Source organism: Lithobates pipiens, unplaced genomic scaffold (genome assembly GCF_037356315.1).
Source record: "Lithobates pipiens isolate NorthernLeopardFrog02 unplaced genomic scaffold, aLitPip1_a1.2 Scaffold_19, whole genome shotgun sequence".
Taxonomy (NCBI): domain Eukaryota; kingdom Metazoa; phylum Chordata; class Amphibia; order Anura; family Ranidae; genus Lithobates; species Lithobates pipiens.
In genome coordinates this window covers 535764021-535790234 of record NW_027507764.1, presented here as the reverse complement: position 1 = coordinate 535790234, position 26214 = coordinate 535764021, and the positions used below count along the sequence as shown (strand labels likewise).

The 26214-nt window shown below is 43.6% G+C and overlaps 1 protein-coding gene across 1 annotated transcript in view; it reads left to right on the top strand.

The window, feature by feature from the left end:
- Positions 1 to 26214, top strand: part of NUDCD1 (NudC domain containing 1) — a 292761-nt gene that overhangs the window by 198669 nt on the left and 67878 nt on the right. Inside the window, exons 7-8 of the mRNA XM_077493222.1 lie at positions 3888 to 4032; positions 18987 to 19112. Of these exons, the coding sequence (XP_077349348.1) occupies positions 3888 to 4032; positions 18987 to 19112 (271 nt within the window). The remainder of the gene's footprint in view (positions 1 to 3887; positions 4033 to 18986; positions 19113 to 26214) is intronic.

The following is a 26214-nucleotide window of genomic DNA, read 5'->3' as shown; positions in this document are numbered from 1 at the left end:
AGTTTCCTTTTTGTATATTTTTCTAAAGCACTTTATTATAATCCTAAACTCTACAGAAATAACTGTTACAGCTGTTGGCTTTGAATTAAGTAGGTATGTTTTTATTCTTCTATTCATTAAGCTGCAGTTATTTGTAAGGTTTGCAGTTTAATTGCTGGAGCTTTATGCATTGATTACACCATAGAACATTACCCTATTACTGTATACCATGTTCTGTGTTCTTTCTGCGCTGTGGAATGAAAATAATTGTATTCATACTATCCTATGTGCTACATGCAGGGCCGCCATCACGGGGGTACAGGCAGTACTCGTGTAAGGGCCCAAGTTTCCATAGGGGCCCAGCCAGCCAGGGCCTGCTCCCCCCTACAGCAGAAAATGAAATTCATCTTGTACCAGCTTTGCCGCTAATCTGCGTGCCCCTGCAGAGAAACATAAACAAGACTTCACTACACTTCACATCTGTTTGCTTGGAACTCTAAGCCAGCCACACAAAGATCAGTTTAGCAGGGACCAGATGAGATTCGATCCATGTATATACCCAAATCAATCGACTTGGGTACAACCAGCCTGTTGGATTCTTTTATATATGATTACTGCTATAGTTACTAGTGGTAATCATTGTGTTCTGGCATACCATCGTAACGCTGTGGAAGGCATTCCCCCATCGCCACTGACTCTGATGAGGGAATCAAAAAATTTTCTTTCCTTAAACCCATGGAAACTCAAGGCATCTATGGGCTGCCTTAGTTGCAGTCATGTGCACTATACTATGCACACAACAAACCCCATAGTTCATCTCTGGAGCAAGCGTGAGAGTTTGGCTAAGTTCCTACATAGTGGGTCCATGGTGAAGGAACGTAGTCACCCACTAACCCAGGGGTCTCAAAACTTTCTAAACAAAGGTCCAGTTTATTTTCCTTAAAATGGGCCACAGTCTGGAGACCACTGCTCTAATGAGAAGTCAGGTCACAGCAGCAAAAAAAATTAAAAAATTTGGAGGAGGAGGCTGAGAGCAATAGAAAGGACTTCTTTTTTGATTTAGGAATGCATACTTGAATAGATGAGTTTGAAAATCAGTCTAAATCTGAACTCTGGGCTCTAAAGCCCATTCATGATGGTCGGTATTGTGGAAGAGCATGCTCTCTCTGTGTGGACAGGATTATCCTAATTGAACATGTGGCTGAAAATGGACTTTAAAGAGGAGCTCCAGGTTCCCCACTAAAATCCAGTATCATGCTCTGGCGCTACCATCTTGACTAAGTGAAGCTTTGCGACTTCATAGCCGGTTTTCTACTGCACTTTGGGAATGGGTTGGCTGCGGGGGAAGGAGGGGGAGCTCAAACTTCGGGCTCATTTGATCGAGGCAAACTGAACCGGAAGTGGGTGTGGATCCCCGCTCCCCCAAGAAGGGGACAAGCAGAGCTTCCCCTTTGCAAACCAGCTACTACTGTATATTGCAAAACTCAACTGAACCCACATATCTCAGTAATAAAAATGCCTCTTTCTTTTATTCTATGCTGGCTGCACTTGGAAAGTCCAGCTGTAGCTCTCATTTAACAAGAATCCGTAGCCGAGCTCTTAGACACAACTTTTACCTGAATAAGGCTCTAATCAACAGCTCTGCTCTGGGACTAAGGCCTGGTTCACAACTGTGCAGTTTTCTTTTGATCCATTTCTGCAGTGCTTTTTGCGTTTTTTGTATTCATTCTTCGATGTGTTTTGCATTTTTTTTATGCTTTTTTTTTTTTTTTTTTTTTTTTTTTTTTTTTCTTGGGCAATTTGTTGGGTGGATTAAAAAATGTAAATTGTGGCAAAAAGGCACTACAAGCGTTTCTGCAGCCTCTACATCAGTCTATTGAACCAAAAACGCACTGTTTTTTGCTTTTTAAAAACTCCCTGACCCTTTCCAAAAACGCAGCGACTTAAAAAAAGCATAAATGTGCACGTGTCTCATAGGAAGCAATGTTAAATGGACTGTAGTGCATTTCTGCAAAAATCATTAAACACCTAGGTGTGAACCGAGCCCTAAAGAGTGTTGATTAGAGCCGTGTTCAGTGAGATTTGGTATGCCGCATACACACGTAGCTGACTATCCGGCAGACTTCCCGCCGGACTTTCCGAACGGGCTACTTGCCCACACACGGCACTTTTTCAGCGGACTAATACGGCGTACTAAGTCCGCCGTACTATCCGCCATACTTTTGAAATGAACGGACTCGCCCACACACGCGGAGGAAAGTCCGCTCGTTTTGAGCGCGTCTCCAGGTAGTCGGGGCCCGCAAAGGATGCGTCGCTGGCCACGCCACCTGGTATGGACTTAAAGGGGAACCCCAACGCCGAAATCGGCGTGGGGGTCCCCCCAGGTCCACATCAGACCCTTGTCCGAGCACGCAACCCTGGCCGTTGGTTTCGGGGTCTGCGGGCGGGGGGCTTATCGGAAGAAGTCGGAAGAAGAGGCTGGCGGCGAGGAAGAAAGCCGGGCTCCTCCGCTAGCAAAAGAGCTAGCAGAATATAGCGGAGGAGTCCGGCGAGAAGACCCCTGAAGACGGAAGACCCCCGGAGCTGTGCAATAAACAATTTTTACGCTATGTTGGGTTTTTTTTGTACTTTTTTTCACAGGTGAATGGGTAGGGGTACATTGTACCCCATACTCATTCACATAGGGTGGGGGGGCCGTTATCCGGGGGCCCCCTTATTAAAGGGGGCTCCCGGATTCCGATAAGCCTCCCGCCCGCAGACCCCGACAACCAACGGCCAGGGTTGACGGGAAGAGGCCCTTGTCCTCATCAACAAGGCACCCCCCCCCTTTCCTGGCCGGCCGGGTAGCGTGCTCGGACAAGGGTCTGATGTGGACCTGGGGGGACCCCCATGCCGATTTTGTATTTTTTTTTGAGACGCGCTCGAAATGAGCGGACTTTTCTCCGGGCGGGAAAAGTCCGCTCATTTCAAAAGTACGGCGGACTGGCATACGCACGGCCGGATTGTCAGCCGAAATGCAAGTCTGGCGGGAAGATTGGAGTGCAAAACTACTTTCTAAGTCCGCCGTAACTTTCGGGTCAAAAAAGTACGCCGGAGGCTACACACGGGGGGATTGTCCGGCGGACTTGAGTTTGCCGGACTTTTCCACCCGATTGTGTGATCCTGTGTACGCGGCATTACACTGCAGGAGACTGAGGTTTGAATTTCCTATGATCTTGCAGCACATAAAAAAACAAAAAGTAAAATAGAGCCAAATTATTACTGTATATGCTGGCTGACTTATAAAATAAATATATATATATTTAAATTGTTTGAATAAAAGATGATCCCTCCCGTCAAATTGTGTGAAAATGCACACAAATGAAAATGTGCACGCACGTGTATGTCAACGGCAATTTTACCATACAAGTGAGATATCACTGAGCGACAGAGTTGGATCATACCAAGGACTGATTCACAGTTGACTCTAAACAGATAATCTTTTAAGACTTTTGTAGCCTATGGGCAATTTTGATTACTCTTGTTTTTTTGCTAATTCACTGGTGCAACCAATTTTAAGGCTTGCTGTGTTTTCCATCTATTTACTCAACACAACCCCATCTTGTTTTTTGATATTATATTGTGTTTGTGTGAACTAAAAATTAATTTTTCCTGAAAATATGCTTTTGATTGACAGTTTCACAAATATTGTGTCTCGAAAAAAATTACAGCTATCACCATTTTATTCTATAGGGCCTCTGCTATCAGAAAATATATGTTTGGGGGTTTACAGTAATTGTCTAACACAAAAAGCAGATTTTTAACATGTCTGTAAAAAAAAAAATGAAAAAATAAAGAAAAAGAAAAAATAATTAAAAATGACCCTGGTAGAAGAGTTATTAAATGTTCTTTTTATTTTTTTCTTTCAGTGTGGAGGTCACTCTGGCAAAGAAAGACATTGGCAATATGTGGACAGAAGTAATTATTGGTGATAAACAAGGCGAGTTCATTGCAGATCCAGCACAGTGTGCGGCTATAGCAGAGCAGCTAATGCACCTCACCTCGGAAGACTTGGTAAGCAGAGCTCTATTATCATAGAGAACAATGGAAAACTTACATCAAAGTAAAACAGATGCAGAGAACATGTAAATCTAATCTATGAACTTGTAATGTTGTTTAAATAGAGCTGCACGATTCATTGTTAAAAAAAAATTGCGATCTCCATTCAACCCCCCCTCACAATCCTTAACCACTTCACATCCAGGCCAATTCTGACATTTCTCTCCTACATGTAAAATTCATAATTTTTTTGCTAGAAAATTACAAACCTATATGGGTTTTTTAGCAAAGAACCTAGAGAATACAGTGGCGGATGTTGCAACTTTTTATCTCGTACGGTATTTGCGTTGCAATTTTTCGAACACGTTTTTTTCAGAAAAAATAGTTTCATGTTTAAAAAAAAAAAAACACAACAAAGTTAGCCCAATTTTTTTGCTTAATGTGAAAGAAGAAGATACGCCGAGTAAATAGATACCCAACATGCAAACGCTCGTGGAATGGCGCCAAACTTTGGTACACATGGGTCAGGACACACCCTGGACCTCATTTTCAAACAGAACATCGACGTCAACATACTCGACAACATAACTCTGCCATGGACGGATCACCACGCCATCAAATTCAAAATCACTACCAACATCACCAAAGCAAAACGGAAACCTGTAACAACGCACTGGACCAGATCGCATAAAAAACTGTACTCCGAAGCCTTCAAAACCACTCTGTCCAAAAAAATATCTACAATAACCTTAAACCACTCTACGGAGGAAACACTCAACTCCCTGAACAAGGCATTACTGCAATCAGCAGACTCGGTAGCACCAAAACGCAGGGCTCTCATCAGGAAGAAAAATGCTGGATGGTTTAATAGCTCCCTCTCCGTACTAAAGCAAGAACGCAGAAGAGCGGAAAGAACATGGAGAAGAAATCCCACCGAGGAAAACCTATTTAACTACAAAGGTCTGACAGAGAATTATCGGAAAGCAATCTTCAAAGCCAAAAAGGACCACTTCTCATATACAATCTCAACGGCCGCAAACCAACCACGGGAACTGTTTAAACTGGTTAATCAATCAATGAATCCGGTGTGCCTAGAACCCCCAGAAAGCGAATCCCAGGATTACTGTGACAAACTGTCGGATTTTTTCATCGATAAAGTCAAAACCATCAGGGAAACAATTTGTCAGAAGAAAACATCCAACCTCAGCCAGCAAATACATAAAGAGGATGTCCGCACCAACATACCGCAACCGCCAAAATTTTCACTATCCCCAATTACCGTAGACACCGCAAAAAACATCATTAATAAACTGCGTGACAGTACCTCACCTATTGACATCATCCCCACAAAACTACTGAAAGAATGCTCCGACATCGTGGCTCCAACCATAACCCACCTCATAAACCGATCATTCCACGAAGGGATTGTTCCCAGCATCCTCAAACAAGGCATCCTCAAACCTCTACTCAAGAAACCAAACCTGGACCCTCAGGATCCAAACAACCGTAGGCCAATTACAAGCCTCAACACCATTTCTAAGATCATGGAGAAAGCTGTAGTACATCAGCTACAACTTCACCTGGATACTCACAAACTCCTGGACCCGCTGCAATCAGGCTTCCGCCCGGGTCATGGAACAGAAACAGCTCTCCTCAAGATTTGGGATGACGCCCTCGAAGCGGCAGATGACGGAGAGCCGTGTCTCCTCGTACTGCTAGACCTAAGTGCAGCGTTTGATACAGTAGATCACAATACTCTACTCGTCCGCCTCACAGAAGTAGCCGGAGTCCAAGACATAGATCTCCATTGGTTCGCGTCCTTCCTAGGAAATCGGTCACAGACAGTGAAACTAGGAAAATTCCTCTCCGAAACTCGGGCAGTCACCTGCGGAGTCCCTCAAGGCTCTCCGTTGTCACCCGTTCTCTTCAACATTTACATTCGCCCACTCCTTCAAATCATCAGATGCTCAGATCTCTGCTTCCACTCTTACGCTGACGACACGCAACTTTATTTCCGGATCAATGGAAAAAAAGATCACCAACAACAACTTGAAAACTGCCTCAAATCAATAGAGGACTGGATGACCACCAACTCCCTCCAGCTGAACCAATCAAAGACAGAGCTTCTTATCTTACACCAAAATCATAAGCCCGCAACCAAAACCTCCTGGTCTCCACCAACCGTCTTTGGGCAGACTATCTCCCCAAAGACCAAAGCGAAGAGTCTCGGGGTTATTTTAGACGCACAAATGTCAATGGATGCGCAAATAGGAGCAGTAGTCAGTCGATCTCACCATCTGCTGCGCATGCTTCGCAGACTCATCCCTTTTATCCCAAAGAATGACAAAGCAGTGGTAGTTGGAACAATCATTAATTCACGACTGGACTACGCAAACTCGCTTTACATAGGATTACCACAATATCAACTTGCGCGATTACAACTGATCCAAAACACAGCGGCAAGGCTGATAACAGGAAAAAAACCCTGGGAATCCATTTCTCCTTCACTGAGGAGCTTACATTGGCTAACCGTAAAAAATCGGATCACGTTCAAGACCCTTTGCCTCACCCACAAATGCGTGCATAGAGAAGCTCCGCAATACCCAATGGAGAAAATAAATCATTACACACCAAACCGCAGTCTTCGATCAGCCAACAAAAACCTCCTCCTCGTGCCCAAAGCCCGGTATAAATCCAAGGGGGATCGGAGATTCGCTGTCCAAGGGCCTCGGCTATGGAATGCTCTACCAATCAACATCCGCCTGGAAGAAAATCACCTGGCTTTTAGGAAAAAACTCAAGACCTTCCTCTTTTAGCAGATGATCAAAGCTCGCCACAGCGCCTAGAGGCGATTCAGTTCGCATTGTGCGCTATATAAGTATTTCATTCATTCATTCATTTAAAAATCCCCATAGACGACGCTTTAATTTTTTGAGTTACAGAGGAGGTCTAGGGCTAGAATTATTGCTCTCGCTCTAACGTTCACAGCGATGCCTCATGTGTGGTTTGAACACTTTTCATATGTGGGCTGGACTTGCGTATGCGTTCGCTTCTGCGTACGAGCTCACGGGTACAGGGGCGCTTTAAAAAAAAAAAAAAAAATTTTATTGTTCATTTTACTTTTATTTTTTAGTTTGACACTTTAAAAAAAATTATAATTTTTAATTACTTTTATTCCTATTACAAGGAATGTAAACATCCCTTGTAATAGGAATATGGCATGATCGGAACTATTTACAGTGAGATATGGGGTCAACAAGACCCCACATCTCACCTCTAGGCTGGGAAGCCTAAAATCAAAACAAAAAAAAACGATCACAGCTTCCCAGCCAAGGCGGCGCCGTTATTTGAATGCAGAGGCCGGGCGTGACATCATAACATCGCGCCTGGCCTCCAAACGATCATAGAGACTCCGGTGACCATCTGGTCCGCCGGAAATCTCTATGATCACCATCCGGGGGCCGGCGGATCCTGTGTCCGACTCACCAATGGAAACAGTGAGTCGGTAGAAGCACCAGAGGGAGGGGTGAGCATCCCCTCCCGCCACCCGTAAGAACGATCAAGCGGCGTATGATCGCTCTTATGGTGCGGGAATTGCCGGCTGAAAATGGCGATATCTGAATGATGTCTGTAGCCTCAGACATCATGCAGATATACCCCCGGAAAGTCGATGCCGTCATATGACGTACCTTGGGCGCCAAGTGGTTAAAGCTGAGTTATGCTTAAAAAAAAAAATAAGTCAGCAGCTACAAATACTGATATCTACAAATACTCAAATTTAATAATCGGACACTTACCTGTCCCAGGGTCCAGCGATGCGGGGAAACGAAGCCCCACTCGTCTCCCCCTCCTCTTTGTGGCGTCACAGCCGGGCACACACTGCGCATGCTCCAGCTGTGACTGGCCAGGCAATCATTTGGCGCCTGTGATGTGTCCCAGATGATTGCCAAGAGGGAGGGGGGAGAGGCGATCTCCCTTCCATTGCCACGGTGCGCCGGGATGAAGTGGGAGCTGGAACCCGTCAAAAAAATGACATGCCAAATGTGGCATGTCAGGGGGTCACCTTCCCTTGAAGTGGAAGTTCCATTTTTGGGTGGAACTCTGCTTTAATCTGGCATTTCCACGATTCATCTAAACAGTGTAGAACTGTCAAAAAAAAAAAGGGGGGCGCGGCATCATCATTACTCACATCGTTATCTCACAGCACTGAGATTAAAAAAAAAAAATGTATCATTTAGCTCTTTTAGATCAAAGAGGGAAACTTTGGTCTGCAAATGAGGTCAGTTTAAAGCGGAACTTAAGTTATTTGTTTTCTCTTTCCATCTATTAAATCTTCTGCCCTTGTTTTAAATTTGGATGGTAAAACATTTTCTTTTTTTTTTTTCTGCCAGTAAAATGCTTTATACAGACCACTTCCTGTTTCTTGTCTGATAAAAAGCATAGGCTTATGACATCATGCACAACTCTCTCTCTCTTTCGGTGAGAGTTCCCCTGGAAGAGAGAGAGATGAGTCATAAGAGGGCCAATGAGAGTTGCAGAGCTGGATGCATGTGTCTGTGTAAATCCAGAAAGTTAACAGGCAGAAGCTTCAGCTCCCCACAGTTAAAATTATTGCAACCAGACTCGTGGATGGAGATTTCTGCAGCGTATTTGGCAAGTACAGAATCACAGTATATGTAAAACAATAGACAAAGTGGTTGGAGGGAAGCCCCAGAATGGCAAAGATGTTTTTATTACAAATTATGTGACTAGCCTGCAGTTCCTCTTTAACCACATAACGACTAAACCTTTTTTTGCTAGAAAATGACTTGGAACCCCCAAACATAGCAGAGACCCTAGAGAATTCTATACTGTATTTTCTTAGCAGAGACCCTAGAGAATAAAATGGTGGCCGTTGCAATATTTTATGTCACACTATATTTCAGCAGCAGTCTTTAACCACTTTCAGACCGGACCATTTTGCTGGTAAATGACCAGAGGTCTTTTTACACTTTGGCACTGCGCTGCTTTAACTGGTAATTGCGCGGTCATGCAATGTTGTACCCAAACAAAATTTGCGTCCTTTTCTTCCCACAAATAGAGCTTTCTTTTGATGGTATTTGATTGCCTCTGCGATTTTTATTTTTTGCGATATAAACGTAAAAAGACCGCAAATTTTGAAAAAAAATGATATTTTCTACTTTTTGTTATTAGAAAAATCCAATAAACTCAATTTTAGTCATACATTTAGGCCAAAATGTATTCAGCCACATGTCTTTGGTAAAAAAAAAGTCAATAATTGTATATTTATTGGTTTGCGCAAAAGTTGTCACATCTACAAACTAAGGTACGTTTTCTGGAATTTACGCAGCTTTTAGTTTACGACTGTCTATCTCATTTCTTGAGGTGCTAAAATGACAGGGCAGTACAAAACCCCCCCAAATGACCCCATTTTGGAAAGTAGACCCCCTAAGGAAATTGATAAGAGGCATGTTGAGCCCATTGAATATTTTATTTTTTTGCCTCAAGCGATTGAATAATGACAAAAAAAAAATTTTTTTTTTTTTTTTACACAAAGTTGTCACTAAATGATATATTGCTCACACATGCTATGGGCGTATGTGAAATGACACCCCAAAATAAATTCTGCTGCTTCTCCTGAGTACGGGGATACCACATATGTGGGACTTTTTGGGAGCCTAGCCGCGTACAGGGCCCCGAAAACCAAGCACCGCCTTCAGGCTTTCTAAGGGCGTAAATTTTTGATTTCACGCCTCACTACCTATTACAGTTTTGAAGGCCATAAAATGCCAAGATGGCACAAAACCCCCACAAATGACCCCATTTTAGAAAGTAGACACCCCAAGCTATTTGCTGAGAGGCATGTTGAGTCCATGGAATATTTTATATTTTGCCACAAGTTGCGGGAAAATTACAAACTTTTTTTTTTTTTCACAAAGTTGTCACTAAATGATATATTGCTCACGCATGCCATGGGCATATGTGAAATGACACCCCAAAATAAATTCTGCTGCTTCTCCTGAGTACGGGGATACCACATATGTGGGACTTTTTGGGAGCCTAGCCGCGTACGGGGCCCCAAAAACCAAGCACCGCCTTCAGGCTTTCTAAGGGCGTTACAGTTTTGAAGGCCATAAAATGCCAAGATGGCACAAACCCCCCCCCCCCCAAATGACCCCATTTTAGAAAGTAGACACCCCTAAATTTAGGGGTACACTAGTGAGACTAGGTAATAAATGGCGGGTGCCCTGAAACTATAAAAAAATAACTAACCAACCAGCGTCACCTGTAACAGTTATATGGTGATCACTGGTGAAAGGGTTAACTAGGGGGCAATCAGGGGGCTTTATGCGGTAGTATATGGGGGTCCCTGGCGCTATAAAAAGCTGCGGCGAACCTAAATACCTACCTGCCTAACTAGCGTCACCTGTGACACTAATACAGCGATCAGAAAAACGATCGCTTATTAGGCTGGGTTCACACTGGAGCGATGCGGGAACGCCACGAATGCGCGGCGGGTTCCCGCATCGCATGCCTCCCGGCGGCAGTTCACACTGCCCTATGCGAACTGCTGGGAGTGTCAGTGAAATGTTAATGACACCCCCAGATCAGTTCGCATATCGCAGTGCGATCTGCAAACTTGGATCGCATGGTGTGAACACCCATGCGATCCGATTCTGCTGCGGACCAAAAAAAGGGTCCCGTGCGAGTTTGCGGCGGGTGCGGCGGGTGCGACACGAATTCAGCCATACTATCTGTATAGCTGAACTCGAATCGCACAGAGATCGGATGTGATTTGCACTGCAGTGCGGTGCGAATCACATCCGTTCTCATAAACCGCTGCAATGTGAACCCAGCCTTAGTGACACTGGCGACGGGGGGTGATCACGGGGTTAAACCTTTATTGGGGGGGTTAGGGGGGTACCTTAGAACTAAAGGGGGCTAACCCTAACTGCCCTAACAGTTATTAGTCACAAATGACACCTGCCGGGTGATCAGGGGGTTAAACCTTTATTAGGTAATAAATGGCGGGTGCCCTGAAACTATAAAAAAATAACTAACCAACCAGCGTCACCTGTAACAGTTATATGGTGATCACTGGTGAAAGGGTTAACTAGGGGGCAATCAGGGGGCTTTATGCGGTAGTATATGGGGGTCCCTAGCGCTATAAAAAGCTGCGGCGAACCTAAATACCTACCTGCCTAACTAGCGTCACCTGTGACACTAATACGGCGATCAGAAAAATGATCGCTTATTAGGCTGGGTTCACACTGGAGCGATGCGGAAACGCCGCGAATCCGCGGCGGGTTCCCGCATCGCATGCCTCCCGGCGGCAGTTCACACTGCCCTATGCGAACTGCTGGGAGTGTCAGTGAAATGTTACTGACACCCCCAGATCAGTTCGCATATCGCAGTGCGATCTGCAAACTCGGATCGCATGGTGTGAACACCCATGCGATCCGATTCTGCTGCGGGCCAAAAAAAGGGTCCCGTGCGAATTTGCGGCGGGTGCGGCGGGTGTGGCGGGTGCGGCGGGTGCGGCGAATGGCTGAACTCGAATCGCACAGAGATCGGATGTGATTTGCACTGCAGTGCGGTGCGAATCACATTCGTTCTCATAAACCGCTGCAATGTGAACCCAGCCTTAGTGACACTGGCGACGGGGGGTGATCACGGGGTTAAACCTTTATTGGGGGGGTTAGGGGGGTACATTAGAACTAAAGGGGGCTAACCCTAACTGCCCTAACAGTTATTACAGTCACAAATGACACCAATGCAAAAAAAAAAAAAAAAAAAAAAAATGACATTGGTGTCACTGTGACTGGGGGGCAGGGGTAATTGGGGGGGTGATCGGGGGGTAAAGGGGGGGTGTGAGTGTGCCTGGCATGTTCTACTGTGTGTGGGATGTGTTGGTGCAACTCACTGATCCGCTCTCCTCCGTGTCGGAACGAAAAATACCGACACGGAGGAGAGAATACATCACTTCCTCTCCTGTGTTTACATTACAGGAGAGGAAGTGATGTCACCGGGGATTTCCATTCGTCGGGAGCGATCGCGAGGGGGTGGCCATGAATGAATGGCCGTCCCCTCGTCCGGGATCGCTCCCGAACGAAAACCGACCGCCGCAGGCACCGGGCGGGGGCCCGATCGGGCCCCCGACCCGCGGGAGGCAAAGCACGTACATGTACGTGCTTATGCCTGCCCGTGCCATTCTGATGACGTACATCGGCGTGAGGCGGTCGGCAAGTGGTTAAAAAGCAATTTTTTGGGGGAAAAAAATGTTTTTTGTATAATGTGAAAGATGATATTACACTGAGAATTGTGAGCGAATCGCGATCTTTATTCTAAGCCAAAAAAATCTAATTTTATCCAGAATCGTGCAGCTCTAGCTTTAAATCTTGAAAAGTTGTGGGTTGTGACACAACCAATATACAAGTTCTGAAACTCCTCCTCTGAGGACCTCTGTAGTTCAGAAGGCAGTCTCTGTGAAATGTGTGACACAGCAATGCTTACTCACAGTGTATAGTGAATACGTCTCGCAGAAATCAAGGTAGTAAATGTGTTCAGGTTAATAGGAACAGGCTAGAATAAATTGATATACAATGTGAAATTGATATATGATTTTACATTTTGATCAAAGATAAGCTTTCCCCACTTCAGCACTGGAAGATTTTACCCCCTTTTAACTACCAGGTCATTTTTTGCTGTTCGGCAATGGGCTAAGTTAACTGGTGATTGCGCAGTCATGCAATACTGTACCCAAACAAAATTGATATCATTTTTTCACAAAAATAGAGGTTTCTTTTGGTGGTATTGGATCACCTCTGTGTTTTTTTTTTTGTTTTTTGCAATATAAACCAAGAAAAAAAAAACATTGAAAAAAAAAATACTATCCAATAAAATGTAAAAAATTAACATTTCTTCATAAGCCATTGCCAAAATGTAATCGGCTACATGCCTTCGATAAAAAAAAAAATGCTAATAAGTGTATAATGATTGGTTGGGTTTTAATAGCGCCTACAAACAATAGTATATATTCTGGAATTTAAAAAAAAAATGGTATTACTAATGGCGATGATCTGCAACTTCTAATGGAATTGCGATAGTGTGGCGGGCAATCTAACTGCCATTGATATCACCAAGGACACTAATACAGTGATCAGTGCTAATTTTATACACAGTCACTGTACTAGCTGGGAAGGGGTTAACATCTAGGGCAATCAAGGGGTTAAATGTGTGCCCAACTATGTGTAATACTTGTTGCTTTTTTTAATACAGATCTTCATTTTTTCTTCTCTGTGCTTTGCACAGACAGGAACCCTGTCTGTACAGAGCCCTGTGTTGATAGTGGGGTGGTTAACCACTTTCTGTCCATGTTCTAGCCAAAAGACAGCTACTGTACAGCATGGGCTTCCTTTTCCCGGAGGGTGTACATGGATGTCCTCCCGTGATCGCACTACCCGTGTACCTTCAGACTCAGCTGATCACAGATCGAGGTAAAGGACCAATCATAGCAGCCCCGTGATCAGCTGTCAGCCAATGACTGCTGATAACAGGATGTAATCACAAGCCGGTTATTTGCTTTATTTTTTCCTCACACTTATAGATTGAGGAGAGAAGAAAGCCAATAACAACTTATGTTCAAGGGACATTTGCACTAATAATTAGTGCACTGATTATCAATGCAGTCCCACCAGGGCTGCTATCAGTGCCCAACAGTACTTCCTCATTAGTGCCACCTATCGATGCCACCTATCAGTGCAGCCTCATCAGTGCCCATTAGTGCCACCTATCAGTGCCCATTAGTGCAACCTATTGGTGCCCATCAGTGCAGCCTCATCAGCACTAGTCGGTGAAGGAGAAAAATTACCTGTTTGCAAAATTTTATAACAAACTATAAAAAAATATTTTTAGTTTTTTTTCTTTTTTTCAAACATTTTCAGTCTTTTCTGGTTTAGCAAACAAAAAACAGGGGTGATTAAATACCAGCAAAAGAAAGTTCTATTTGTGTGAAACATATTATAAAAATGTCATATGGGTACAGTGTTGCATGAGTGCGCAATTGTCATTCAAAATGTGACAGCAAGCTGAAAAATGGCCTGAGCAGGGAGGGTGTAAAAGTACTCAGTAGGCAAGTGGTTAAAGTGGTCCAAGAGTTCTTTGCATTCTGTGTTTCTTTTTATGTATTATGCTAAAAGTTGATCTTGATAAGTTTTTGTAACATGGTTAGCTATGCAACTATATAGTTTACAGTGGGTACATGCACAATTTTGTACAGAATGCATTTGCCCATGGATTATTCACTCTTTCACCAAAACTCAGCACCATACAGCTCTGCAAGCTGCTATGAAATCATTTAGCATCCTAGCATCTTCCTGTCACATTTTCCAAGAGGAAGACCCACATTTCCATTAAGTAAAGGCAGATGGATTTATCTGCCCCAGTAAAGATGGCCACCATGAGAAGAATCGGGAGGGAAAGTAAAATCAGGTTTGCAAAGAATAAAAAGCCTGCAAGTATCTGCCATCGCCTAACATTTCTAAAGATGCCTTTATTGTAATTTGTATAATGGGAGGGGGTTCTCTTTAAATGCAAGTTTCAGAAATTTTTTAATAGGTATTACATTATCAGTGTGACTAATTCTAATATCAGGCCCCTGTGAAGAAAACTCATTTTTAGTAGACTTCATGTTGGAGATTATGATTCATGACAAACCGAAGAGGCCTTAATTTTCTCCTGACTGATGACCTATAAGATGTTCTGCAGAGATGAATTAATTAAACTAGTAATAACCACATGGTGTAGAGTTGTCGAGATTTTACGGTGAAAATTATTGTGGCTTCTTTATACAGGAGAATACCCTTTTATGCAATCCAAATCTCTCTACAATTACTTAGGAAAATCACCCACACCTGAAATGTTCTTTCAGTAATGCCACAGGGTTGCAACATGGCAGAAAATGTTATGTACAAAATCATAATGTACTGATAATGGCTAAAGACCCAGTCTGCCCTTTGTAGTTATATCTGGGATGGTGGTGGAGACTATTTGTGTTCCTGGCTGGATGATTGTCAACTGTCCATGGTGTGATATAGGGGGCAGGGGGTTTGGTTTGGTAAAGCCATGGTTTTATTGCCCCCCCCCCCAGCCATCCACCTAAAGGGCTAAACAGCTGGAGGGTCCTGGTCGCATGCAGCAGTTTATGATGCTTCCAGACGCAGCTTGTTGAGTTGACAGATCATTAAAGTCAAGGTGCAGGTAGGAAGGTTTAAAATGCCTTTAAGAATAATTCTTGAGTGATGAATTTTCTGTTGCCTTTGATAATTAATAAAGTTCTTATATCTGAAACTGTGTTGTCTCAGGAAAAAGTTAATGCAGCTCCTTAATTCATTACTCATTCATTAATATGGTATTAGAAATATACCAATGCACACTGGGCAAGTAGTTGAATTTGACTTGGTTTCCAGCTCTCGCAATCCTCTGTACAGCAACAGAAAGGGAAGCACAGCGGAGATCCAGTCATCCAGTCCATTGTGTCGCAGTGATCATGTGCTAAAGATATTGTTTAGAGAGGAGAGAGCGGAATAACTAATGCCGTGTACACACGACTGGACTTTTCGACGGACTAGGTCTAGCAGTCTTCCTGACGGACTTTCGGCGGAGGTCCGACAGACTTTTTGAACGAACGGACTTGGCCACACATGACTGCACTAAGTTCGTTTTGAACGTGATGAAGTAAACGGGACTAAACAAGCAAGTTCAATAGCCAGTAGCCAATAGCTGCCCTTGCGTTGTATTTGGTCCTTTGGACTAGCACACAGACGAACGGTTTTCCCGATTTTTAGTCCGTCGGATAGATTTGAAACATGTTCTATTTCTAGGTCCGTTGGATTTTTTTTTATAAATAGCGGTCGCACTAGCCCACGCATGATCGGATTTTCCGACGGACTGGTCCCGTCGGACCTAGTCTGTCGTAAAGTCTGGTCGTGTGTACACAGCATAAGAGATGAGCTTGTCAGTGTGCTGCTCCTCTATTTACTGTCCAATCGTAGGTTGGGGAGGGACCAGACCTGCAAATGCTACTTAACTGCAGCAAAGAAAAACAAATCCTTTGGCATGTAAAACAACTTCCTAAGGGAATTCGCTAATGGATTTTAGGCTTTTCTCAATTGCATTCGTTTGACATCGGTTTGTATGCTTTTGAGATCATTCCCAATTCATTAGGCCTACAGTTGACTTCTTCAAATGAGTTTTGAATTTCCATAGACTCGTAGGTTAATTCAAAACCTCCTCACTTTTTCAAAAGCCTGTAGCCACAACCCCATTTTATGTGCTATAAAGGAATAAACCTGTGCACTACTATGTGCAATTTTTTAAAGAAAATATAAACCATCAACCTACGGTGAAAATAATCAAAATAAACTCAAAAAAGAAAAAAATTTGTATAATGTATAGTGACCGTGAATTAGCTGCAACCTCTTAGTGGTGTATGCAAAAAACACTGCGTAATCCAATGTAAAAAGAAGAAATACGAGTGGTGTGCTTATTCAAAAATATGCCACAAATTAATATACTTAAAGAATGAACATAAATATCCAAAACATACAAATAGATAAAAGTGAATAAAAATCCAACAAAAAGCCCAATGGTAGGAGTTCATATAAAGGTAAAGATCTCTTAGGAGTAACTCGATAGAAGAAAAAACAGACAACACATTAATCCAAGCATCAACTAATATATTTATGAATTGACCACTCACTCGGTAATTATTGGAGGTGAGTGGCCAATTCATAAATATATTGATGTTTGTCTGTTTTTTCTTCTATCAAGTTACCCCTATGAGATTTTTCTCTTGTTCTTTTCACAATCCCTTTATGTATTTCTTCTGTGTATGAAGCTGTTTGACTTTCATATTTAGCTATTGCCAGCATTGCAACTGATAATGATTGTAAGCTTTACACTTATTCATTCCTGTACCTCCTTCTCCACTCCCTAATATTTTCAGTGTAGATTATACCTACCTGCAAACTCCACCCATTCAGAAAACTCACTGTGTAAATTGCCAAGTGCCGTACAACCTCTGCACATATTATTTAGAATTCTACAGAGCTGTATTCACATACAGTGCCTTGAAAAAGTATTCATGCCTCTTGAAATTTTCTACAATTTGTCCTGTTACAACCAAAAACGTAAACATATTTTATTGGGATTTTATGTGATAGACCAACACAAAGTGGCACATAATTGTGAAGTGGAAGGAAAGTGATAAATTGTTTTCAAAATCTTTTACAAATATCTGAAAAGTGTGGCATGCATTTGAATTCAGACCCTTTACTCTGATACCCCGAACTAAAATCTAGTGAAACCAATTGCCTTCAGAATTGTACTAATTAGTAAATAGTCTACCTGTGTGTAATTGAAGTAGTATAAATACAGCTGTTCTGTGAAGCCCTCAGAGGTTCGTTAGATAATCTTAGTGGACAAACAGCATCATGAAGGTCAGGGAACACACTAGACAGGTCAGGGATAAAGTTGTGGAGAAGTTAAAGCGGGGTTAAGTTATCAAAAAAATGTCCCGAGCTTTGCACATCTCACGGAGCACTGTTTAATTCATCATCCGAAAATGTAAAGAGTGGCACAACTGCAAACCTACCAATACATGGCCTTCCACCTAAACTGATAAGCCAGCAAGGAGAGCATTAATAGGAGAAGCAGCTAGGAGGCCCATGATAACTCTGAAAGGGCTGCAGAGATCCACAGCTCAGGTGGGAGAATATGTCCACAGGACAACTATTTGTTGTGCACTCCACAAATCTGGCCTTTATAGAAGAGTGGCAAGAAGATGGTCATTGTTGGAAGAAAGCCATAAGAAGTCCCTTTTGCAGTTTGCGAGAAGCCATGTGGGGGACACGGCAAATGTGGAAGAAGGTGCTCTGGTCAGATGAGACCAAAATTGAACTTGTTTGGCAGAAAACTAACACTGCACATCACCCTTAACACGCCTTCCCCACCGTGAAATGATGGAAGCATCATGGTGTGGAGATGCTTTTCTTCAGCAAGGACAAGGAAGCTGGTCACAGTTGATGGGAAGATGGATGGAGCAAAATAGAGGGCAATATTGGAAGAAAACCTTTTTAGAGTCTGCAAACGACTTTAGACTGCGGCGGAGGTTCACCAGAGGTTCAGGACAAGGACCGTAAACGTACAGCTAAAGCTATAATGAAATGGTTTAGATCAAGGCATATTTGTGTGTTAGAATGGCCCAGTCAAAGTCCAGACCTAAATTCAATTGAGAATCTGTGGGAAGACTTGAAAATTGTTGTTCACAGACGCTCGCCATCCAATCTGACAGAGCTTGAGCTATTTTGCAAAGCAGAATGGACTAAAAGTTCACTCTCTAGATGTGCAAAGCTGGTAGAGATATCCCAAAAAGACTTGCAGCTGTAATTGCAGCAAAAGGTGGTTCTACAAAGTATTGACTCAGGGGGGCGGAATACAAATTACACGCCACACTTTTCACATATTTATTTGTAAAAAAAAAATGTGAATCATTTTCTCTTCCACTTTACAATGATGTGCCACTTTGTGTTGGTCTATCACATAAAATCCTAACAAAATACATTAATTTATTTGGTTGTAACATGGCAAAATGTGGAAAATATAAAGGGATCTGAATACTTTTTCAAGTAAAAGCACTGTATAAATGCCCTGGCCTCCATTCACTAGTAGCCCATTTGCTAACCACAAATTTGATTTGCCTTTTGAGCGTTAAAGATTAAATGAAAAGGATGGTGACATGTACATAGCAGGAAGGAGCATCCGACTTCTTGGGTTAATGAGTGCTTTAAGTTCAGCTTGACTTCTGACAGCATTCTGGCTTGACATGTAGCCAGCCCATGATTGCCTGTCAATGTTGAATTTTCAGTATCAGAACTAAAATATCAGAAGTGTTATTTTTGTGTTTACAGAACCCGGATCCAGATGGAGACAAGCCCCCCTGTAACCCTCAGGAGCTGGAAGAGTGCGATGTCTCACTTGAAGATTGCGCAACACTCTGTAGATTTGATGGCAACAGTTTAAAGGCCACCCATGTAGTAAGTTGCACCCAGAGTCTATACTGTTTAAAAGTCAGTATTTATGATTGTTGTCTGTTTTGGATTTACATAAGAAATGTAATTTATACTGTACCCCTTGGGCCCTTACCTTGCCCCGGCTTTACTATGTGTAATGATGGAAATGGATTTGGGAGCAGCCCTGCAGCTCACTCTCCCGTAACAACTGCCCATGTCTTCAGCAATCCTACTAACTCCAGGTTACTTGACTTCTTTTCCAGTCTGTGGCTCAACTTAATATCCCTATTCTGAATTTGATGAAAGGTGAACAAGTTCTGCTGCTTTGCTTTGTAAAGGTTGCCGTACATGGCTCAAATTTTGACAGATTCCTCCTAAATTACCTGACTCAACAAAAGTCGACTGTTCAGTTGAGCCATGTGGAAAATTGTTGGCTAAACAATCAGATGCAGCTACTGTTTGGATAGTCTGAAAATAGCTGTCACTAGTGACTTGTCCATTTGCGCTGTTTAGCTTGGTTGGAGGAATTTTAGATTTCTTTCGACCAGCCTGCAAGTAAAGGAAATATTTGTGTGTATGGCCAGTTTTACAGCAAAGCCTTACTTCTCATTTAGGGGTCGACAGGAATACTAAAATTCGATTGCAATTAGAAAGTCACAACAGGGGGGCGTGGCTTGCGCGCGGCCGAATATGGCAGCTTGAGCTGAGAGCTCCGCACATCATCCGGACGGCAAAACGACTTCCCGGGCCTCCACACCGGCATCCGCGGCACCGATAGATCCCCCGTGGCTACCCGCATCACCAGCGACCGAGATGTCCCGCAAACGAGGGCAGGAACCGGGCCCGCGGCGCCTTCAATCGTTCGCCTATCAGCCCCACACAGCCAGGCAAGATGGCGCCGCCGGAGGCACAGCGCGCCATTCACTATCCTTTCCTGAACATGCCTTACATCATCCACCTGAAATGAAGCACAGGATGGACTCAGGAGATCCACCAGACTATGCTCCAGCGACCCCTGCTACCCAAAGCCCAGCGAAGACCAGGATGCGGATGGATACAGCAGGACAGGCCGCAGATAATGTGAGTACAGGCCTACATAATGATACTGCCATTTCTTCCTTACAATCATCCATCGCTCAGTTCCCCACCCTGGGGCAACCGGTACTAGACACCACCATGAAGGACATGTTAGTGTCCCTTCAATCATCCCTCATGTCAAATCTCTCCTCCTTGATAAACAAATTTTCACTTGAAATGAAACACATGGATAACAGGGTGACTTTCATAGAGACCAAAGTAGAAGAGTGCACGGAAACGATTAATGATCTGGTCGATGCATATCATGATCAAAAAGATGAGTCCCTATGGATGAAATCTAAACTAAATCTAAACTCGCGGACCTTGAGGACCGCTCAAGGCGCAATAATGTTAAGATACGCGGCATCCCGGAATCTGTACAGCCTACAGAACTGCATAATTTCGCTAGCACCCTCTTCTCCAGCTTACTACCAGAACTGTCCCCCATAGAGCTAACGATTGACCGCATCCATAGACTGCCTAAACCACGCCATCTTGAGGCGGAGGTCCCTAGAGATGTTCTCCTCAGGGTACACTTTTTCCAAGCCAAGGAACAAATCCTCCTGAAAGCGAGAGAACTGTCTCCACTACCTGCTCCCTACTCAGATATCCAGCTCTACGCTGACTTGTCGCAATACACGCTACAGATGCGCAGACAACTCCACACTATCACTAAGGCCATGAATAACCACAAAATACAGTACAAATGGCGTCACCCGGCCACCATATTGGCCACCTACAATGGCATACCCCATACCATCTCCACCCTGGAAGGGGGTTTAAAACTACTACGAGATTGGGGTGTCCTACTGGATCCACCACAGGATACGAGCAATCACACAGGGACCCCAAATCCATTCTCCTTTGGTGCAGGCCGCGGATCCCGCAAGAATAACCGTCGCTGATAATGAACCCGGGTCACTCTCTCAACAACTGCCCGTCCGGAATGGTTTGCGACATAAATCGTATTTGCTGAACTATACCCCCACCCTGACCAGCTGCCCGTCAGTGTTTGCTGCTGAATTGGCCACTGGCTGATCTTTTGTGCATACCGCACATCTTGGATCTCCATTTTTTTTTTTTTTTGTTTGTTTTTTTTTTTTGTGTGGCTTATCTTTTTCTTTCTACTCCTCCTTTTCTCTACCCCCTGGATACGTTTGTCCCACCTTCTATAGTTCCCATCGTCCTGCTCCCCGGTTGCTGATACCACAGTTCACAGACCCATATTTTCGAAGCCGCTACCAGGACCAGCGACTAGTGCCTGTGTCAGGCGACTTCTGAGGTCTACCCAGGCCTTCTCCACGACTACTGCCAACTCCAAACGCCGGAGGGGATATCGATTAGAGCTGAAGTTATTCCTACCACATCCTAGATTTCAGCTAATCTACCAGAGCCCGGGTCCACAGGGCCCTAGGAATTTTTTCCCCTGCCTTTGTCTGATCATTTTTTTTTAATCTTGTTTATTGACTTTATCTTTTTTCGTCAACATATATAAGTGCTAGAGACTTCCATCCCTACATACGAGTATGGGAATCAACGTCATCTCAATTAATGCAAGGGGTCTCAATCACCCCGCAAAACGATCATCTCTATGGTCAACTGCTATGTCCCACAATAGCGACATTATTTGCGTGCAAGAGACACACTTCTCTGCGAAAGCTCCCCCTAAATGCCAACATCGGCTGTTCTCACGGGTGTTCACATCCTCATACCACAAGAAAAAACGCGGAGTGCTAATAGCGATCAGAGACTCAGTGAATTTTCAACTTGAAACTTGCGAATCTGATCCGGAAGGAAGGTTTTTAATATTAATTGGTTCAATTGACAATGTTATGTATACTTTTGTCTCTGTTTATGCTCCCAACAATGGTCAATTGGCGTTTATCAAAAAAATTGTCCGGAAAGTTAAGAGTATCCACCGAGGCCATATCATTCTCTGTGGAGACTTTAACATGGTGCCTGATGTGGACCTGGATTCCACATCTGGCACCAAGAGACGCCCCTCCCGACTAGGGAGTTTTTTCCTCAGTGGATTTGTTTGATGTCTGGAGGTGCTGTCACGCAAGTGAGAGAGACTTTACTTTCCTCTCGCCGCGTCACAACACTTACTCTAGAATTGATCTATTTTTAGTTGATAAGATATTGTTGCAACGTATAGTTAAATCTGATATACACACCGCCACCTGGTCGGACCATGCTCCAGTGAGCATTAGCATTTCTGACGGCCCCTCCCACCAAAAATCTTTCATATGGAGAGTAAACGACTATTTACTCCGTAATACTAGCTCATGCTCCCATATTAGGGAAAAGCTGGCAGAATACTTCTCTATCAATCAGGACGCTGTGTCGGATCCGGTGGTGGTGTGGAACGCTCATAAGGCGGTAATTAGAGGAACCTTTTTGCAATTGGGTGCTAGAGAAAAAAAGGCTAGAACACAGAAACTAGATGAATTGACTAATGCATTAGCGAAGGCTGAGTCACAGAACAAACTTGCACCCTCTCCTGCCCTCCAAGCACAAATTTTCACCCTGCGCCACGACCTGCGGGCACACCTCCTTGAGAAGCAAGAAAAGATATACAGGTTAATAAAGGCCAGATCGTACACCACTGGCAATAAAGCGGGTAAAGCAATGTCTCTTAAAATCAAAGGATATAGAACCAAGACTAAAATCCCTTTTATATTTCACCCTCACTCCCACAGGAAACTTCTTAAACCGCATGACATCGCCAATGCCTTTAGTACATACTACGGAGATCTATATAACCTTGCCAAAGACCCCTCCACCACACAGCCCTCCCCGGAGGGTATATCATCCTTTCTAGACAAACTACAACTCCCACAAGTATCACCATCCCAACTCGATGAGCTTAACAGCCCATTCACGATAGAGGAAATTAGACGAGCCATCCACAAACTCCCAGTAGCAAAATCTCCTGGTCCTGACGGCTTCACAGGAGAATATTATAAAATGTTCCAGGACATTTTAGCGCCCTTTCTATGTAGTACCTTTAACGCAGCTGCCAAATCCGCACAATTTCCCCCTGAAATGCTTAGTGCTCCAATAGTAGCTCTTCCCAAGCCGGGAAAGGAACCCGACTCCCCTAAAAACTTTCGACCCATATCACTGCTAAATATTGATATAAAAATATATGCTAAACTTCTTGCTACCCGATTAGATAACATCCTACCCTCATTGATACACCCAGACCAGTCTGGATTTACGAAAGGCCGCCAGGCATCTGACGCCACTAGACGCATGATAGACCTTCTTCACCATGTCGAACACACCAAAACTCCATCCCTACTCCTGTCTCTCGACGCCGAAAAGGCATTTGATAGGGTGCACTGGGGCTATATCTCATTGACGCTTCGTAAATTCGGAATGTCAGGTCCAATCCACGACTACATAATGGCCCTCTACTCAAACCCATCTGCCAGGGTGCTTGCCTCAGACACCCTCTCAGATCCCTTCAATATCACTAACGGGACAAGACAGGGATGCCCGCTCTCTCCACTAATATTCAACTTAGTTATGGAGCCCCTAGCAGAAAGTATTAGAACCAATAGCAACATACAGGGCATCCGCATAGCAGACACTGAACACAAGATTAACCTCTTTGCGGACTATGTCATACTATCAATCACAAACCCAGAAAAATCACTACCAGAAATCCAAAAGACGCTAGCCTGGTTCGGAGAAATATATTACAAGGTTAACGACACTAAATCGTATATACTAGATCTGGGAGTAAGTAAGGACACCAGTGATCGACTCAAACTACTCCTCCCTTACAGTTGGGCGCAGCTCAGTATAACGTACCTTGGCATCCAACTTACTCCTAGAACGAAACTTCTATTTGAAGCGAATTATCTTCCACTTCGAACTAAACTTCACACAGACCTAACCAGGCTGGCATCGGTTGAATTCTCATGGATGGGTAGACTAGCGGCGTTTAAAATGCTACATCTTCCCCAAATATTGTACCTGTTCAGGACTGTTCCGATCCCCATCCCCGCCAAGTATTTCCAGTCTCTACAATCTCTCCTCTTAAAATTTGTTTGGCAAGGCAAAAGACCCCGCTGCGCAGGGTCCCAGCTGAATAAACATCGTATGGCGGGTGGACTAGGCTATATTAATTTCCAAGATTATTACTGGGCCTCCATCCTAACACAAGCTAAAGCATGGTTCTCCAAAGCCTCATCCCCTACCCTATGGGAATCCATTGAACGATCCTCAGTCCCAGGCAAAGACCTGGTACCCTGGCTAATGGCCCTCCCTTTAGGAGGCAAACATACTCGAACCCTATCCCCCCCAATCCTTGCTACATCCCAAACTTGGTCCAAATTAATAAAACTCTCCTCTGATGACCCCGACTGCTCCACTGTACCTATCCCCATTGAAACACTCCAACATCTGGTCGAAGAATCCGATTTTAAACGATGGAAAGGATTAGGAATAAATCACCTAAATGATCTGGTTAGCGAGAATGACATTACACCTTTTCCTACTCTGTGCGCACAATACCAACTTCCCTGCTCTGATATATTTCTATACCTCCGCACTAAACATTGTATCAATTCTCTTAAAACACGTACCATAACGATTCCCCGTCCAGCTTGGCAGTTCCTTACCTCTTCCTCTACACTTATTAAGGGCATATCTCTGTTCTATAAACTGTTTAACCACAAATCGACTTTTGTCAAATCAACTCCTCTAATCCGCTGGGAGAAAGATCTAGGCCATTCCTTCACTGAAGACGAATGGGAAAAAGCAGGTAGATCTGTCTACAAAACCACCAGTTGCTCCACCCTCTGGGAACTAGCATATAAAATAACGTATCGCTGGTACTTGACCCCGGTCAGGATATCCAAATTTGACTCTGCAATTTCTGACCTATGCTGGCGAAAATGTGGAATGAAAGGCAGCTTACTCCATATACTCTGGCACTGTCCAAAAATCTCAGAATACTGGAAAGCAGTATACCAACTTATAACTGAGGTGACATTAACTGATGTACCAAAAAAACCTTCTCTTGCCATACTATCTTTATCGCTGAACAGATTTCCCAACCCAATTAGACACATTATAGCTCACATCCTTCTGGCGGCAAGGCTTAACCTTACCAGGAAATGGAAAGATCCACTTCCCCCCACCCTCCAAGAAGTACTTCACACAATACAGACACATTTTACTCACGAATCAACTCTAGCACTAACCCATAAGAGCTCATCACAGACTCTCCTCATGTGGACACCATGGATAAAATGGACCGAATCACCAAGGTTCTCACAAATCTTTGAATAAGGTCAATAGCATAGAGATCTCTAGATTCCTTAACGGAGCGAGGGGGGGGGGGGGACCACCCTTCAGGGACACAGAAGTGATCCCTATGCGGGGTGTCCAGGTGGGGTGTTCCTCCTGCACTTCTCCCATAATACAACCTCCAACACGTAGTGGGAGTCTGTGCTGAGCTTCACGGCAAAACTTGAACCACATCACGTGCTTACTAAGCTCTTTGACACATGAAGGGTTACATACAGGCGGTAGTCCCCTTTTTTGCACTTCCTAGGGTAACACCAATAGACCCAGGTAACGGCAACATTGCATATGAGCCATGGTATCTGTTTCTTGATCACCTAATGTTTTGAAGTTATTTCTTTCTATTTTTATTTTTCTTGATACTTGATATTTGAACAATGGAACTGTTTGTGTTATATGTGCTATGAGACAATCATATATGTTCATCTTTTGTTTGTAATGAAAATCTTCAATAAAAATCTATTGAGTAAAAAAAAGAAAGTCACAACAGCCATCATAATGTTGGCAGCTGGGCAGAGCCAGTGTACTGCTTAGTCCATCACTGCCAAAAGAGGACCCACAGTGAAGTAAAGTGTGTATATTAGCTTTTGCAAATGCACTTATTGTTTGGGAGAAAATTATTTGCTGCACATAAAGCAAGAAACGTGGCAATTGATCCTGCTTTTTTTTTTTTTTTTTTTTTTTAGCTAGGATGGTTTTTGTAGTATTTTTGAATGATGGCATTATA